This window comes from Tachyglossus aculeatus, chromosome 10 (genome assembly GCF_015852505.1).
Source record: "Tachyglossus aculeatus isolate mTacAcu1 chromosome 10, mTacAcu1.pri, whole genome shotgun sequence".
NCBI lineage: Eukaryota > Metazoa > Chordata > Mammalia > Monotremata > Tachyglossidae > Tachyglossus > Tachyglossus aculeatus.
In genome coordinates this window covers 8,032,565-8,050,098 of record NC_052075.1, presented here as the reverse complement: position 1 = coordinate 8,050,098, position 17,534 = coordinate 8,032,565, and the positions used below count along the sequence as shown (strand labels likewise).

Sequence of the window (17,534 nt, the reverse complement as noted above, 5' to 3'; positions counted from 1 at the left end):
TGTAAGCAAGGCTCCTGTATTTTCCTGACCCATCTATAAAGTTACTTCTTTCCCCCCTTTCTCACCACTTTAGAAATAGCATAAATGCGTTCTCACACTCAACTCCAACCATGATATGGAGCAAAAATGTTAGCACCACAATGTTTGTCTATTAAAGGCCTAGCTCTCAATATGGTCTCAGACAATGAACTAAAATTCACGAGAGAAGGTTCTAAAAAGGAGACTGATGAGTACTTCTCAAAATCTATCACGAGGCGTATCTTTGAACTAAAGATATTCGACAAGTTAAAGCCTCATGGTTAGAGATTGTGAAGATAACTGGCACATCTAAAACAATCGGAATGACTTCCATTATTCTGTGGCAACCACCCACCCTCAGTTATCTACAATTTGGCCTTTTGAATGGTTCAGTGCACTTAGTCTGTGATTTAGAGGTTAGGAGAAATGAAAACTGGTTAGTGAAATTCCCCAAATGCTCTAATAGTCACAACCCATTTGCAGTCATTATGGAATGTACATTAGTTACAGTACAAAGATAGGAATTTTCCCTTAGCAGAACTAGAAAATAAAGCAAGTTAATTAAATGCAGGGTAATTGAAACTCTCAGTAACCATAATCCCTTGCACGTTATATTAATTTAAACTTTAGCACCTTATTTGCAAGAAAAAAATCTGTTCAAAAATTGGAAATAACTCTATTCCTAATTTCACTTTAACTGTTTTCCTTTTGTTGCAACTCTCTTCTTTTTGCAGGAGAAAAATTGTATTGCTAATATATTGGTAATATTCAGCTAAAGGTATTTTCTTGTTAGTTTAGAGAGCTGTTAAATGCTTACATTACAATTTTAAATGTGGTTAATTTTGGATCCAGGTTTTAAGTTTTACTAATCTGTTTATTTTCCTTTACTGCAAGTGTTACAAATTGAAAGAACACACAATTCCACATCTGCACGCAGTAAGCACTCAATAAATACAATTAAGCATGTCTGGGAATTCTTATTAAATATTTCAATCAGTCAATGGTACAGTGCTGTGTGCAAAGCACTGAACTAAGCATTTGGTAGAGTATAATATGACAGAGTTGGTAGACAAATTCCCTGCCTGCAAGGAGTTCACAGTCTAGAGAGGAAGACAGGCATTAAAATAACTATATTACTGATATGCACATAAGTGCCATGCGACTGAGAGTTGGGTTAATATCAAGTGCTTCAAGGACACAGATCCAAGAGCGTAGATGAAAGCAGTTTGGATACTGGGGGAAATGAGGGTTTATTCAGGGAAGGCCTCTGGGAGGAGATGGGAATTTAAAAAGGATTCGAAGGTGGGGAGAGTACTGGTCTATCGTACATGAAATGGGAGAGAGTTCCAGACCAGAGGGAGGACATAGGCTAGGGAGCGGCAGTAAGACAGATGAGACTGAGGTAATAATAATAATGGCATTTATTAAGCGCTTGCTATGTGCAAAGCACTGTTCTAAGTGCTGGGAGGTTACAAGGTGAACAGGTTGTCCCACGGGGGGCTCACAGTCTTAGCCCCCCCACTGCTCACAGAGGTACAGTGAGTAGAGGTTGGTGTTAGAGGAACAAAGTGTGTGGAGTGGGTTAATAATAGTAATAATAATGATAATTATGATATTTGTTAAGTGCTGTGTGCCAAGCACTGTTTTAAGGGCTGGGGTAGTTACAAGGTAATGAGGTTGCCCCATGTGGGGCTCACAGTCTTAATCCCCATTTTACAGATGAGGAAACTAAGGCACAGAGAAGCAAAGGGACTTACTTGCCCAAGGTCACACAGCAGACAAGTGGTGGAGCTGGGAATGGGCTCTAGAGTGGGCTCTAGACTGTGAGCCCACTGTTGGGTAGGGACCGTCTCTATATGTTGCCAACTTGTACTTCCCAAGCGCTTAGTACAGTGCTCTGCACACAGTAAGTGCTCAATAAATATGATTGATTGATTGATTGATTAGAACCAATGTCCTCTGACTCCCAAGCCCATGCTCTTTCCACTAAGCCACGTGTTGTAGTGGGAAATCAGCAAAGTAGGAGGGGACATGCTGATTGTTTGGTTTAAAGCTGGTAGAAGACAGGCACAGCCTAATGAAAACAGCATGGAAATGGATGTCCAGAGACCTGGGTTGGAGTCCCACTACAGCCGATGTGACCTTGGACAAGTCACTTTATTGCTCTGGGCCTCAGTTTCCTCATCTGTGAAATGGGGGATAAGTAAGACTGTGGGATAGAGAGTTTTACCAAACTCATAATCTCGTATCTAACCCAGGGCTTACTACACAGTAAGTGCCAAATATATGCCATTATCATCATTACTGAAATATTATTTTTCATTTTCTTTTTCTTCTATACATAAACCTGTGCAGTCCTTTCAGCAAAAGGCAGACATTCTAGCCTTGAATGAAACTTTCCAGCCAAAATCAGGGCTGGGTTCAGCAGCGACAGTAGACCTACTGTCTCAGCATTCCCATTTCAAACACTAGACCAAGGATGCAGCATCTTTTTCCTTTTGATCTTTACAATTCTGTTATTTTAAATTTATGAAGAATAAAATACGGTGTAGTATAATTAGAAATGCTTAAGATTGCTCTGGTTTCTTTTAAGGAACCAAGAGGTATACTTATTGCACATTTTTATTGTAATACTTGTTTACATAATAGCTAGTTTTAAGAAAGAGATTTTTATTAAGCACAGCAGTGATCACAGCACCGCATGGCAGGGTTAGAGTCTACTTGACTATGAGGACCAATAAAAGAGTTGACAACATGTTCTCCAACTAACATTGTTCAGATTTAGGAAGGTCGCCCCAGGTCACTCCCCATAAGCTCGTTGTGAGCAGGGAATGTGTCTGTTTATTATTATGATATTACATTCTACCAAGCACTTAGTACAGTGCTCTGCAGGCAGTAAGCGCTCAATAAATATGACTGAATGAATGAATGAAAGTAGGGAAGCTTGATTCATTGCCCTGGGTTGTCTAGTGATGCTGGTATGAAGGGAGATAATGGTAGAGGAATGGAAGTGAGAAGCAGCATGACCCAATGGAAAGAACACAGGCCTAGGAGTCAGAAGGACCTGGGTTCTAGTCCTGACTCTGCCACTGGTCTGCTGTGTGACCTTGGACAAGTCACTTAACTTCTTTGGGTCTCAGGAACCTCATCCGTAAAATGGGAATTAAGACTATGAGCCCAAGTGGGATAATGGACGGTGTCCAAACTGAATAGCTTGTATCTACTCCAGTACTTAGTACAATGCCTCTCACACGGTAAGCACCTGTACCATAAAAAATAGTAAAATGGAAAAAATATTTAAAGGAAAAAAACACAGTTTCCTTTAAGGAGCAAAAATCCAGCTTTCTATTTTGCTGAAAGATCAGTGCTGTTGCTAGGTGGATATGAGGATTTAGCCTGTCTCTTTTAAGACTGATTTCAAATTGTGGGCATCATATAATCCAAATAGATCTTCACCACATCCTCCCTTGAGAAAGTGCAGGTTGAAGAAAACTCACACGAAACATTCAACATTCCAAATGCCTAATGACAGACTCATGGTCCAACCAAGTGATTTTCCAAGGTCGTGAAACTTCACTGACTGACATAGTTCACTTTTCCTTTAAGTCTCTTGCTAGGCTGACTATATTACTTGTTTGATGAAAATCAGGACTTCAGAATGCTGCACAAGTCCCAAAATGTCTTAGGAACTAGACTGAGCTCTTACTGAGCGTGCTTCAGCCTAGATGTCCAAGGTACCCAGGCTAAACCAGAAAATATGGTCAACCCACTTAGAGGACCTTCTCTTTCTCCACATCTGTTAGATTTTTGAGGCCTAACACTACTTGATCAGAGCCCAAACCTAACAAAACAAAATGCCTTTGTAAAATTTAGGACCCGGCTACCCCAAATCTCCAATTTTTACCAATGGCCTAGGGCAATCGGGCTGAATTTCTAAAGGGGTCATTAACTCATTTGGCTGTACAATGGCTGTGACTGCACAGGTCATTATTGAACTTCTAGTGCTTAGAACAGTGCTTGGCACACAGTAAGCACTTAATAAATGCCATTATTATTGTTATTATTGGGGTCCCTGTACTTGTAAAGAACTACGTGCTCCAAAACACACTGCCCTCTCCCCATGACTGAGAGCTTCAAAACTCATCCTGCTACCTGGGGCAGTCCCAGAATGTACTGGGCGCCTTCATTTTGAAGTCCAACAAACTCAACTCTAGATTGAATTATTACTTTTTAAGGTCGGTTTAAGGCTGAAGGGAGTCCGGGCAACAGGCTAAATCTGACTGTGTTCGGTTGGGTGTCAGTGTCTGTAAAGATCTACTCTAATTACTAAGGTCTGATCTCCTCCAAAATTCTTCTGAGAATGAAGATTTTTATAAAGGTTTAAGAGCTAAATGCCGTGGGCTGAATTTCTTTTCAACCTTCCCTGGACCTCCATATTCATCTCTATCTGCCGAGCAGATGAATCGGCTATGTCATCAAGATCAGGCAAAGTGCAAAGACTCTTCATCTGCCACCACAAACATTCAAACATTCTTTACACACTCTCCCTACCTCAGACTATGGGCTCAGGATGGGACAGGGACTGTCTCGAATCTGATTATCTTCTATCTACCTCAGCACTTAGTAAAGTGCTTAGTACATAGTAAGCACTAAAATAAAACCACAAAAATCAATTTTAAACATCAAACCTGATTGTCCCTGCTATTGGTACAGTAGGATAGGCAAAGACTATTCTCACCAGCACAATGTAAGAATGCCAAGCTTCGACTGTCCTTGACTAGGGTAGAGATAGTCCACAGAACTATGCTTCTTTGGTTGGGTATGGGGCAATGGGATCACTCTCCTGTCGTTGTTGCTGCCAAATGGCCAAAGCTGCTTTCCTCACTCACTGACACCATTGAGCTTCACTGGACAACTTGCAGGCAGCTGCCCAGAGGAAAGTCATTCTCCACTGGAATAAATTTGAAAATAGTTTTAATGGAAAATAAGGACATGGGAGGAAGGAAGTTGTTTACCCTTCTTTTTCTTCAAAGGAGGCATTGCCTTTTCTCCAAGGAAGATTAAAGCTCAGGGAAGCAGAAGAAACAGAAAAGGGGAAAAACAGCATCATTAAAATCAATGGAATCCCCTTGATATTTAGGGATGTGAATGGATATGAAAATTTATCCCAGAAATTTTGAAATTTCATTACCTAAACTACTAGAGAAGCAGCATGGCTCAGTGAAAAGAGCCCGGGCTTGGGAGTCAGAGGTCATGAGTTCAAATCCTGGCTCCACCAATTGTCAGCTGTGTGACTTTGGGCAAGTCACTTCACTTCTCTGGGCCTCAGTTCCCTCATCTGTAAAATGGGGATGAAGACTGGGAGCCCCATGTGGGACAACCTGATCACCTTGTATCCTCCCCAGCGCTTAGAACAGTGCTTTGCACATAGTAAGCGCTTAACAAATGCTATCATTATTATTACTATAACTCTGTAAACATTAACGTAACCGAGAATGCAGATCTCACAAAGCATATATTTATATAATTGATTGGTCACTGGTATGTTCTTGGAATTAAGACCAGCCAGTAGGTTTAAGAGGTGCTAACATTTAAGCTGGCAACCTGTCCAAAGAAGTTGCAACTGCCCATTGTGTCAACCCTTAAATGGCTCTGCAGTCACTTTACTCCTTGAAGTAGTTACCACTACTTTGTACCACAAACACACAAAGCAATTCAGTGACATTAATGTGTGAGAAAACAACCAGAACACTACAACTGAAACAGCACTGGGTGAAAGGCTGCTAAACATTGTTGCTAGCATCCTGTTAGGCTTTTGCAAATATTTCCGATTGGTGTAAAGAATCTACTAAGCAGGCACTCCTGTGATTAAACTGAGCGTTACTACAAGGTTTTTAGGTGGAATCGATTCATGTTTCACTTTGCCTTATTCCTGGTTTAAGAATATAGCAGGAAGGAGGTGAAAACATGAAAACACCCAGACTGATATGTCACTAAACTGCCTTTTGACTCTCCAAAGACCTTTATCATTTGCGGTTTTATTTAGCTTTACAGCCTCCATTGTGAAATTAGTAAAAACCAAACATCCACCAAGGCTAGATATTTAAAACCTTGTGCACAACCTGTGACAATTATTGATTCCAGTAATTTACCAGATGAGAAGTGTTTTTCTCTTAAACTATAGTACAGACACTATTGAAGCCTGTTAATTTTGCTATGAAGTGTCTGACATCCAAAACTTCAAGTATCTAATTGCCTGATTTGAAATTCAGATGCAAGCTTTATCAATTTTAATCACCTTGTTTAGTTTATCACACACACCAATGGAAATTTATGGACCTTTGAAGGAAAGGAAGGAGAAAAACCAAAAGGAAAATAGGGTTTAAAAGACAACTAACCTTTTTCCACCTCATTCAGATTAGCAGCTTGCAGCGACAAAGACAGAAGAGACAAGAGACTTTTTACATTGTAATACAACAGCATAGCACAATAAGCCAATGCACAACTATAGCAGCAGAGATGCCAGATCGACATAGCAAAGTGAAGCAAGCTTCAAATTTTTACCTACAGCAGGGCAAAAACACAAACACACACATAAAGTCATGTAAGAAGCAGGTGTCATCACCTGCAGGAGGAGATCCATTTCTAGACAGGGAAGGAGGACTCTAGCAACTGATGATAATGGGTTAAATGAGTTCCTTCACTCCTCTAGAATGAACACTTAATGAAGATGTGGCCATGTATAAGTACTGTGAATTTGAAAAAGAATGACGAGATGGCTACGTGAAGTACGGAAAAGGTAAAAGTTAAAAGGATGCTGGACATCACGTAGCTCTATCAGAAGGTATTTCACCTCTGGGTAGGCCATCACAAAGTTCAAGTCTGAGCACTTTTACCTAAGCTTTTCTGGTTGAGCCCTATTACAGTGAAAGATCGTATAATTTCTGCACCATATTTAACCGAGGCACTGTAGAACTAGTGTTAATTAAGAAACATGATCTTGACGGAACATAGCATTCTGCCTGCTTGAAAATATGAGGAAGCACATTTTTCAATTCAACACCTAAGTCAACAGTAGCAGTTCGACAAAGGTGTCGATTCTCAAATCATTGCAGGGAAGCTACACATACAAATTTCATTTTTGCTTAGCAGGTTTTGAGCTAATGCAGCCTAAGAAATGTTTTGAAAAATCTCTTCCAAGAGATGACTTGGTCTTTCCAAACAGATCTGAAACCTGATTGCAAAACACGTACCAAGCTAAAATTGAAATACCAAAAATGATTTTGCATTTCACGCTGCAAAAGCGTGTTCCCCTTCCCACATTCTGACAAGGGCAGGGAATAAGTCCATCAACTCTGTTATAGTGTACCCAAACTCTTAGTACCGTGCTCTGCATATAGTAAGTGCTCAATAAATATAATTGAGTTAGAAATACAAACATGAACTCAGAATTGAATGAACCAGTCACTTCAAAGACCAATCTGATATCATAGAAACCAACATTTAAGTCTCTTGTGGCATGCAACTACGTATTGCTAACATCTTCGGCCTCACAGAACACTTTTGGATGAGAAACTACATGAAGAAAGTATGACCCTAGTGAAATATTTTCTGTCAATTCCTGGGGAGAGAAAGGACAACAAATAGTTTTCTTTCACTCTGAAATAGTATTCTGTGTGATGCTTTGGCCACTTGGGATTTAAACAAATGATAATTAAAAACCCATTTCACAGTAGTGGCTCATTTTTGTTCTTAAAATTCTATTTGAATTGGACAACCTATGTCTTCCTTTCCATGTTTACTGACTTCACTGTCACTTGGTTTTCATTCATTCATTCAATCGTATTTATCGAGCACTTACTGTGTGCAGAGCACTGTACTAAGCGTTTGGGAAGTACAAGTTGGCAACATATAGAGATGGTCCCTACCCAACAGTGGGCTCACAGTCTAGAAGACTGTGTTTTGCCATTTCCTTGACTCTAGAATTCCAGATCTAATTGATTACATTTCCACTAAGACTTCTACAAAAGAGAAAGGCTTTTACATTATGAATTTAAAAAGGTCTTCATGTCATTTTCCTTGCTTCACTCATTGTCTCTCCATCATGCTTTGGAATTCAGAGTAAAAATGTTCAAAGAAAAAGCAATTTGTGACTTGAGTGATTTTTAAACAATGGCAACATTATTTAATTCCCCAAGCTGAACAGAGATTCTGTTCCCAGGTCCCCTGCTCATTAATCAGCATTCCAAAGGTAAGTTTAAAACAATACAACCTCATTAAAAAAAAAAAAAAAGAAATTCCTCCTAAACTGCAGGCTTGGATGAGGCAGGATATGAAACCCCTGGGCATAATTTATACTTACCTATAATTAAATGCTCATCTATGTGCAATTGGTTTCAGATTTAACAGATGGTAGCCTGCTATCTCATAAAATGAGCTAATTTTATGTAGGGACATAGAGCCCTCGCAGATTTTAGTATGAAGGCAAAAATAAACACACACCTATATGTGGGATCTATGTTTGGGGGAGAGCGGAATGAAGGTGAAAGGGAAAGGAGGACCAGGCTGGTTATGTAGCCCCGTGCCAATTTAACACAACCAATTCTTTCATCAAAATCCAGTCCTTGAAATGGTTTTGTTAATCTGTGGCTTTGGAGCACTAAAGCTTTGGCAAGTTTAGTCTAACAGTAAAGTCTGTGGCATTGGGGGAAAGTGTCAAGGAGGGAGACAGATGAAAGGATAGAACCACTAGAGAATGGAAGCAAAGAGGAGAACTCCAAATTAGGAGGGTAATTTCAAAATTCAAACGGGAGAACGGGAGTGGAAGTCACGAGAGCCTGGCTATAATCCCAGATCTGTCACTGTCCTGCTGTTTGATTTGGAGCAAGTCACTTAATTTTTCTGTTCCTCAGTTTCTTCTTCTGCAAAGTGGGAATAAAACATCCATCCTCTCTCCCACTTTCACTGTAAGCCCCATGTGGAATGGGACAGGCATTGTGTCTGATGGGATCCTCCTGTGTTTACCTCAGGGTTTAGCACAATTCTTAGCATATAGTAAGGACTTAATGAAAACCTTTATCATAATTCTCACTATTCTTTTTTATAGGAGAATAGTCAACAATTTTTGAAGACATGTACACATCATGATCATGCTGTTGATCAAAGATGAGGGGATATTGCAAAAGCAAATACTCTCAAGCCACCGCTGATGTCAGTGTAGGACAATTTAGAAAACTTGAGGATTCACTCTTTTTAAAAAGTCAGAATGTTTTAAAAATATGGTAAAAGGCATTTAATGCCATTATTTCACCAGAGGCTTTGCAAAATACTTTGACATTTATCTGCAGTGTATTCCTACTGCTTGAAGAGACCAGATCTGAAATGCAGAATGAAGAAGACATTCAAAGGCATAAAGAGACTCGGACTTGAATGACTGAATCGAGGTTTTACATGAAACAAGAAAAAATCCCAGGGACTTTGGGTTCAAGTGAACTTGTCTGGTTAGTTGGCAAGCACACTCTTGGCCATCTGCCAGGGCTTGGGATGGTCCTGATCAATTCCTCATCAGGGTGAGGACAGTTCTGATTCCTCCAGGCTGTGGGTTTAACTTAGGATGGCTCCATGAGTCCTCAACTGATCAGAGTTGGAAGGAATCCAAGGGGTGATTGGTTTAATGGGCTCCAGCCTTGCTATCTCCTTTGAAAAGCTTCCCTAGGTTCATCCCCAAAGAGCTGAAATTCTTTGGGGACGAACCTAGGGATTGGGTTGAAATTTTATTTTAAGAGCGTCACATTTAAATATAGAGCAGATAGTCTTTTAAAAAATGTGTACAGGCTCCAAACTTCAAACTCAATGAAGCAGGGGGTACTGATAAGATAGAGACAGGTCAGCAGCTTGACAATGTTATGGCAGGTTGCCTTATCCATGAAAAAGTAGAGAAGCTTCAAATAGAAACCCATGAGTGAAAGCTTTGCACTGTTGATCAACTGAAATAATTTGGGACGAACCTCTAGGAGGGCCTGGAAAGTCAGCTGCCCCATTCTGGGGTCCTCTAGACCCCTTTTCCCAGCTCCGCAGTAAGCCCAGCCAGGACATTTCTACTCTGAGTGATCCACACCAGTTTCTATCGGTCTGCCTTGCCGTCCACGGGCTCAGAGACATCACTGGGGGAGTCCAGAATGGCTGAACCTTGAGATGCTCTGCGACCCACAAGGGACATTAGCAAGGCAGCAAATTCTATGCTCTATCCACCAAAAGCACATCTCCTATGGATCCGTATATGGAAGCTCAGAGTCTGATCACCCCATGGTGTGACATGATAAAAGGATTTCTTGGCAATTCCCCAATCTGAAATGGATCTGTGGTTGTTTTACTGCCAGCCTTTTATTCGGCGATGCACTGTCATAACAGAATTTTTAAAAGTCAGGTAGAAATGAAAAACAGACTGCCAAAATAAACTCCCCAAATCTTCTCATCACTTGAGCTAGATTTATGAAGAGGAGAATGCTGATTGAGTGTTTTTGGTATCGCCCAAAGTTGCACCAGTTATTTTCGCACTAATAATAATAATGGCATTTATTAAGCACTTACTACATACAAAGCACTGTTCTAAGTGCTGGGGAGGTTACAAGGTGATTAGGTTGTCCCACAGGGGGCTCACAGTCTTAATCCCCATTTTACAGATGAGGTAACTGAGGCACAGAAAGTTAAGGTGTTGCATAGAATTGACTTTGCATTTTTTTGAAGATAACTTATTCCATCTCCCAAAATAGTGCAGTTTCACTGTCTGAAATACGGAAGCGCCCTGATCAATTTACCTTGAACTGAAGAAAATGTTACCCTTGTGAAATGCAAAACAATGGTGATCTTCCCATTCAGTATTATTTTCCAATTTCTTTTCACTAAAATGAGCTGTAATCTTTTGTTATATGTGGAAGACTGTAAGCTCATTGTAGACAGGGAACATGTCTACCAACTCTGTTGTTCTGTACTCCCCAACATGTTTAATACAGTGCGCTGCACACAGTAAGCACTCAATAAATACCCTTGATTGATGAGTCAGTTCTTGAGCAATATAAGATTGACTGTCAGCACACACAAATTGAAATTTCATTTTAAGAGCATCACATTTAAATATGCAGCTGAAATTCTTTAAAAAAAATCTGCACAGCCTCCAAACTTCAAACTCAATGAAGCAGAGGGAACTGATGAGATAGAGACAGGTCATCAGCTTGACTTAACTTTATGGCAGGTTGCCCTATCCATGAAAAAGTAGACAAACTTCAAATAGAAACTCAGGAGTGAAAGCTTTGAACTGTTGATCAGCATTAAACAATTTCTTTCTATCTTTCTCAAGATTTTTAGTGGTTTAGTTCTCCACATCAAGACGTGGTCTTGTCTGTAGAAGACATTAGGACTGTAGGACCCTCCCTTGGAGTGAATGGGTGAGCTCTTCTGTTAAAACTTCATCTTGATACAGAAAATACATCTTATTATCTTTTAAGGAAGAAATTGTGTTTGTGGGATTGGTCTGGGGAAGTCATTCTGTATGATAAATCAATTCCTTTGCGAGGGGCAAAGTTTCCACATAATAGATGAACTGGTCAGCATAAACTTTCTCATTTAGCCTGACTGATTGCTTCTTTAAAAATAATTAGACCATTGAGTTTGGTAAATTGTATTTTTTTTATTTACACTGTGTTTGTCCCATATTATGAAAATGAGTTCTGCAGGACTGTTCTGGAAACACAAACAATAGCTTCAACACACTCCAAACCCATCTTACATGAATTTACCAGCCCTCCAAAATCAGAGCAGAACTGAGTTGAATGTTTCTAATTTTTCAAAATACTGCACATTAAAAAAACACCCAGTAGATTGTACCTCATTGAGGGGCTGGATCATGTCTAAATCTATGTACTATTCTGGGTGCTTAGTACAGTGCTCTGCACACAGTAGATGCTCAATTAAATACTACATATTGATCGATGCACTAAATATACACAATTTCATTGATGCCTTGAACACACATATATGCCTAAAGTGTTTTTTGGGTTTTTTTTGGTTTTTAACAGACTTACCTGTGTATTCAGGTGGGCAAAGACAAGTGTAGTTATTGATACCATCTACACAAGTGGAATTATTTTCACAGTCGTTGTCCTCACAGTCATCCACATTGACTTCACAATTTTCACCTTCAAACCCATCTGCACATGTACACCTGAAAATTTTAAAAGAAGTTGTCACAATCTTCCAGTGAGAAAACTCAAATGTACAACAAACACTGTGAGAAAAGTGAAACTTATGAGCATTTAATACACCAATTAAATGTTAAATTAACATGAAATTAAATGTTCATCTTGCAAACCATAAATGAGCAAAGAAATGCACAAAGTACTTTCCAGTAATGTCTCAAATACCCATTTTTAGAAAAATGCCTTGAACAAAAGGTCCATTTTCAAATATGAAAAAGTGCTCAAAGATGTTTACGAAAATGTCTACATTCTCTCATCCTCTGAATATTTCTGAAAATTTTCAAGTTAGAGATATAAGCTGCTTTTTCAACAAACCCAGATATTTTCTGATACCTGCTTTTGCTTCCATGAAACTATGAACTCATTCATAGTGTAAAATAGGCACCTCCATAATTAGTGAATGGTTGGCTAAGATTACACAAAGAAAATATACTGCCACCATGATTTTTTTTTTCAATTTGACAAAACCATATTAGGTTTGTCTTTTGTACACTACTTACTGTGATTAAGACACTTTCACTTGGCAAAGATTATATTAAGTTGATCCTGAATAAAATGGAAAATAATCTTTGGCTGAATCTAGATAGAAAAGTAAGGATAATTTCTTAATGAATTGCGAGGATAAAAGTTGTTTCTTTAAAAGGTGGCATTTCTAACAAGCTTGAGCAGTATATTAGCATTCTTATGTGAAATTATTAGTCATTTAATAAAGAACTCTATTTCATAATTCATGAAGTACATCTGGAGTAATTGTGCTGTGTGATTAAATAACTCCAGATTAAAAATGCTCACAGCATGTTTATCTACTGCAATAGTGGTTTGGAAATGAATCATTAATTTTCTGTTTCAGTGGGATTTACATTTTATCATTTACATGCTGTCTGTTAAAGTAATCCACAGAACAACAGCTGAATGTGAGACTTTCAGCAGGGGGCTAGCCAGCTATTAATTAGCATAATGGAGCCAATACTTTGTCTTGCTCTGATCTGCCTTGACTAATCATAATGTGTTTAGCTTTTTTAAAAAAAAATTTCTTGTTTTTAAACCACAGTGTGAGTTCTGAGGAGACTAGAGCTTTTATTGCTCCAGGACAAGTTGGAGGAGGACAATGCAACTTCATATATCTCAACAGATCCCCTAGCTTCTCTCCCCAGTTATCTCCAGAATTCAAAATTGACAAAATTCTTTTCCTCCTCAACAAATGTTTTAGATGCAGAAGGCTTGATTTCTTAAATTGGTTACTGATGTAAAATCCTTACCAGAATCCATCCTTTTCTCCTTCTTTCAAGTGACAAGTGGCTCCATTTTTGCATGGGTTCCCGATACAAGCATGAATTGGAACATCGCAATCCTGACCCTAAAGACACATGCACAAAATTCAGACAGACATTTCAGGAAGCAAGGTAGACTGCAAATTGAGAGGCTAAATAATGCATAGGAAGAAAGCCGGAACAATGAAGACATTATGATGGATCATCATGCTTTACACCCTTTTCCTTCTCTCCTCCCTGTTACATACCTTGAAACCATAGGGGCAGGTACAGCGGTAGAAGTCCACAGGGTCATTGTTACAGGTTCCATCATTTTTACAGGGATTCGACAAGCAGGGACTACATTTAGCAAGTATATTAACATCTACAGGACCTGAAAAACACAATGGGCCCATTAGACATGATTGTCCACATTAATAACGTCCACATTGCTATCTTTTTTTTAAAGCAAGCAATTAAAATGGGAGTGAGGCTTTATTTAGAAGTGAGATTGCCTAAGTCTGCTAAAAGATAAAACTGTGAAAGCAACTTTTACATTAAATCCAGGATCCTCAGACCCGACATCATTTTATATTCATAGAACACCACTGTGTGTTGGCTACAATGAATAATACATAGAAAGACATGACTCCAGCCTTCCAGAAGACTGTTTTTATAATAGATATAAAAGCTACAAATACAGAAACGCATAATGTGGTAGACATGTTCCGGTCCTCTCTTTCTGTTTTCGAGGGAAGGAGGGTTAGCTTCCTTTCTTGGTGAGGAGTGGGATAATGGAGGAGAAAAAGGGAGATGGGGGGAGGCAGAAAAGGGATATGGGGGGAGAAGGGGAAAAACAGTCAAGAGGTGGAGGAAGTAAATAGGGGAAAACATTCAGGAACAGTTCTTTTCATCAGCCTCCTTGTTGTTTGCAGAGCAAGAGGCAGGGGCATAGGAAGCCTGGTGTTTTTCCTGGCTCAGTTCTGGTGTCTGGGTAGCAACCCCCACGGTGAGCTTCCCAGCTACTTAGTCCGTCTCTCTTTTTCTTTCTTCCCACTACCTCTCCAGAAGTGTCAGTATCTCTACAGGCTTAAATTCTGGGGGTTGCGTTGCTCTGCAGAAATGTTTTAGAACACCAGAGGAGAGTCATTAGAAACCCATGCCACACAATGTGTGATGTGCTGTATTTTCCCGCTTCAGAATACGCTACAGTGAGGAGACTTCTGTTGCATTCTTGTGAGTTTTGGTAGGTGAGAACTTTAGAAAACTAAGCCACACAAAGAATGATAAATTATGATCGTCAAACATTTGGTTTCTCCCAGTTCTGGGCCACTAAGAATGGCAAATCAAATGTCTACATGACAACCTATTATTCTGTCAGTAAAGGCCTGTATTGGGCACTTTCTGTGTGTGGAATATTGTACTAATCATTCGTTGATTCAGTCATATTTATTGAGTGCTTACTGTGTGCAGAACACTGTAATAAGGGCTTGAGAGAGCGAAATAACAATAAACGACACATTCCCTGCCCACAGCAAGCTTACAGTGTAGAGGGGTAGACAGATATTAATATATATTATATTTATATATATATAATACTTGGGAGAGTGCAGTGCTAAAGAGTTGGCAGACATGATCCCCCCGTTCAAGAAGCTTACAACATAGTGGGAGAGACTGACATTAAAATAAGTCATAGATGGAAAGTAACAGAGTAGAAGGATATGTAGATAAGTGTTGTGGAGATGAGGTGAGTAACAAAGTGCAGAGTGCATAGGTGACAGAGAGAGGGGAAGCAGGGTGGGGAGATGAGAAGTTAGTCAGGAAAGCCTTGGTGGAAGAGATAACCTTATAGGAAGGACTGTGAGCCCACTGTTGGGTAGGGGTCATCTCTATATGTTGCCAACTTGTACTTCCCAAGCACCTAGTACAGTGCTCTGCACACAGTAAGCACTCAATAAATATGATTGATTGATTGAAGATGGGGAGAAAGGTGGTCAGTTGGATATGAAGGGGAGGGAGTTCCTGTCAGGAGGGAATCAATCACATTTATTGAGTGCTTACTGTGGTGCAGAGAGAGAACTGTACTAGGCACTTGGAAGAGCCAGTGAACACTTTCCCTGCCCACAAGGAGCATAGAGTATAGGAGGCAGACATTAAAATAAATTAAAGATATGTGCGTAAGTGCTGTAGGTGGATGACTATCAAGTGCTTAAAGGGTGTACATGAGAGCATAGACGACAGAGAAAGGAGAGAGAGTAGGGAAGATGAGGCCTAGTTGGGAAAGGCTGTTTGAAGGAGAGAGGTTTTAAATAGGGGGTTGAAGGTGGGGAATCAACCCTGTCGACTACCCTTTTCCAGATCAATGTGCTTCTTGTCCCTATTACCAATTCTGAATTTTTACCTCCTACTTGCATCTCTTTCTCCTCTATTGCTGGCACCTGGAACCTTCTCAAATACCTGAATCCAGTCTTTCTCTTTCCTGGTTCTCCTGCCTCCCTGACACCCTCCGTCCATGGGAAGCAGTGTGGCTCAGTGCAAAGAGCCCGGGCTTTGGAGTCAGAGGTCATGGGTTCGAATCCCGGCTCCGCCACTTGTCAGCTGTGTGACTTTGGGCAAGTCACTTAACTTCTCTGGGCCTCAGTTCCCTCATCTGTAAAATGGGGATTAAGACTGTCAGCCCCCTGTGGGACAACCTGATCACCTTGTAACCTCCCCAGCGCTTAGAACAGTGCTTTGCACATAGTAAGTGCTTAATAAATGCTATCATTATCCAGATGCCGGACCTTATCCCCCTCAAAAATACTCCTCCCCAGCCCTCCCTTGTTCCACTCTCCCATTACTCAGATGTCTGTCTTCAATCACCCTTTCTTCTCCCATCTCAAAATTCTGAATTTTTTTATGGCACTCGTTGAGCACTTACTATATGCCATGCACTCTTCTAAACACTGGGGAAGATACAAGCTAATCAGGTTGAACACAGTCCCTGCCCGCATAGGGCTCATTCATTCATTCATTCAATCATATCTATTGAGCGCTTACTGTGTGCAGAGCACTGTTCTAAGCGCTTGGGAAGTACAAGTTGGGAACATATAGAGACGGTCCCTACCCAACAGCGGGCTCACAGTCTAGAAGGCTCACAGTCTTAATCCACATTTTGCAGATGAGGAAAGTGAGGCACAAAGAAGTGAAGTGACTTGCTCAAGGTCACACAACAGCTGGAATTAGAACCCAGGTCCTTGAAACTTTCAGATTAATAAAATTCAGAAAATCGTCATAGGGTATTGAACCAGTGGAGAGGGAATCAGAGCGAGAGTAAATCCAGTGGCCAGAGAAAGGCAGCTCCTATTTATAATGGAAATAAAGCAAACCAGACTGCACTGACTGACCCTATTTAATATCTGAATCAGCTTCATGAAACCCCTGAAAAATAAGTATTATAATCACACATGGACAGACAGGGAGCTTGGCCTCCAGGAATGACTAATAACTCAAAGTGAGAAAGGACAAAAAGTTTTTGTTAGGGCAATCTGTCTGTGTCGGTTTTCTTAATCTTTAATGGAACTACTGTCAAGCCTCAAAAACCATTAAATCTTATATATAGGCAAGCTGATTGGACACAAATGACTGGCTATGCACCTGATACCAACACTACCATCCATAGAGAATAGCACCTCATTTTGATTTATTACCGAAAGCTTCGGCCAAAATTTTCTAACCATAACCGAGTGTGTCCTCATTCAAGCATCTCCCAGAAGTGACTCAGATAATGAAATACTTTATTGCTGTCCTTGCATAGAAGTCAAAAAGCTTCAGACAACTCAAGATGTATGTCAGAATCATTTTATGATAACGGACAATTAGCTGAAATGAGGTTTCTTTTGGAAACATGACATTTCATTGCAATGATTGCTATATTTTCTTTATTCCGTCGTGTTTAAACAAGAATTTTGAAGAAATTAATACAATAAGGTATTTTTAAGTGGTCCCAATGGAGTTTCAATCATGATACAAT

At 39.9% G+C, this 17,534-nt stretch overlaps 1 protein-coding gene across 1 annotated transcript in view; it reads right to left on the bottom strand.

The window, feature by feature from the left end:
- Positions 1-17,534, bottom strand: part of SLIT2 (slit guidance ligand 2) — a 320,705-nt gene that overhangs the window by 32,205 nt on the left and 270,966 nt on the right. The window contains exons 29-32 of the mRNA XM_038751941.1: positions 13,792-13,916; positions 13,532-13,629; positions 12,099-12,238; positions 6,417-6,443 (exon numbers count right to left, since the gene is read on the bottom strand). Of these exons, the coding sequence (XP_038607869.1) occupies positions 6,417-6,443; positions 12,099-12,238; positions 13,532-13,629; positions 13,792-13,916 (390 nt within the window). The remainder of the gene's footprint in view (positions 1-6,416; positions 6,444-12,098; positions 12,239-13,531; positions 13,630-13,791; positions 13,917-17,534) is intronic.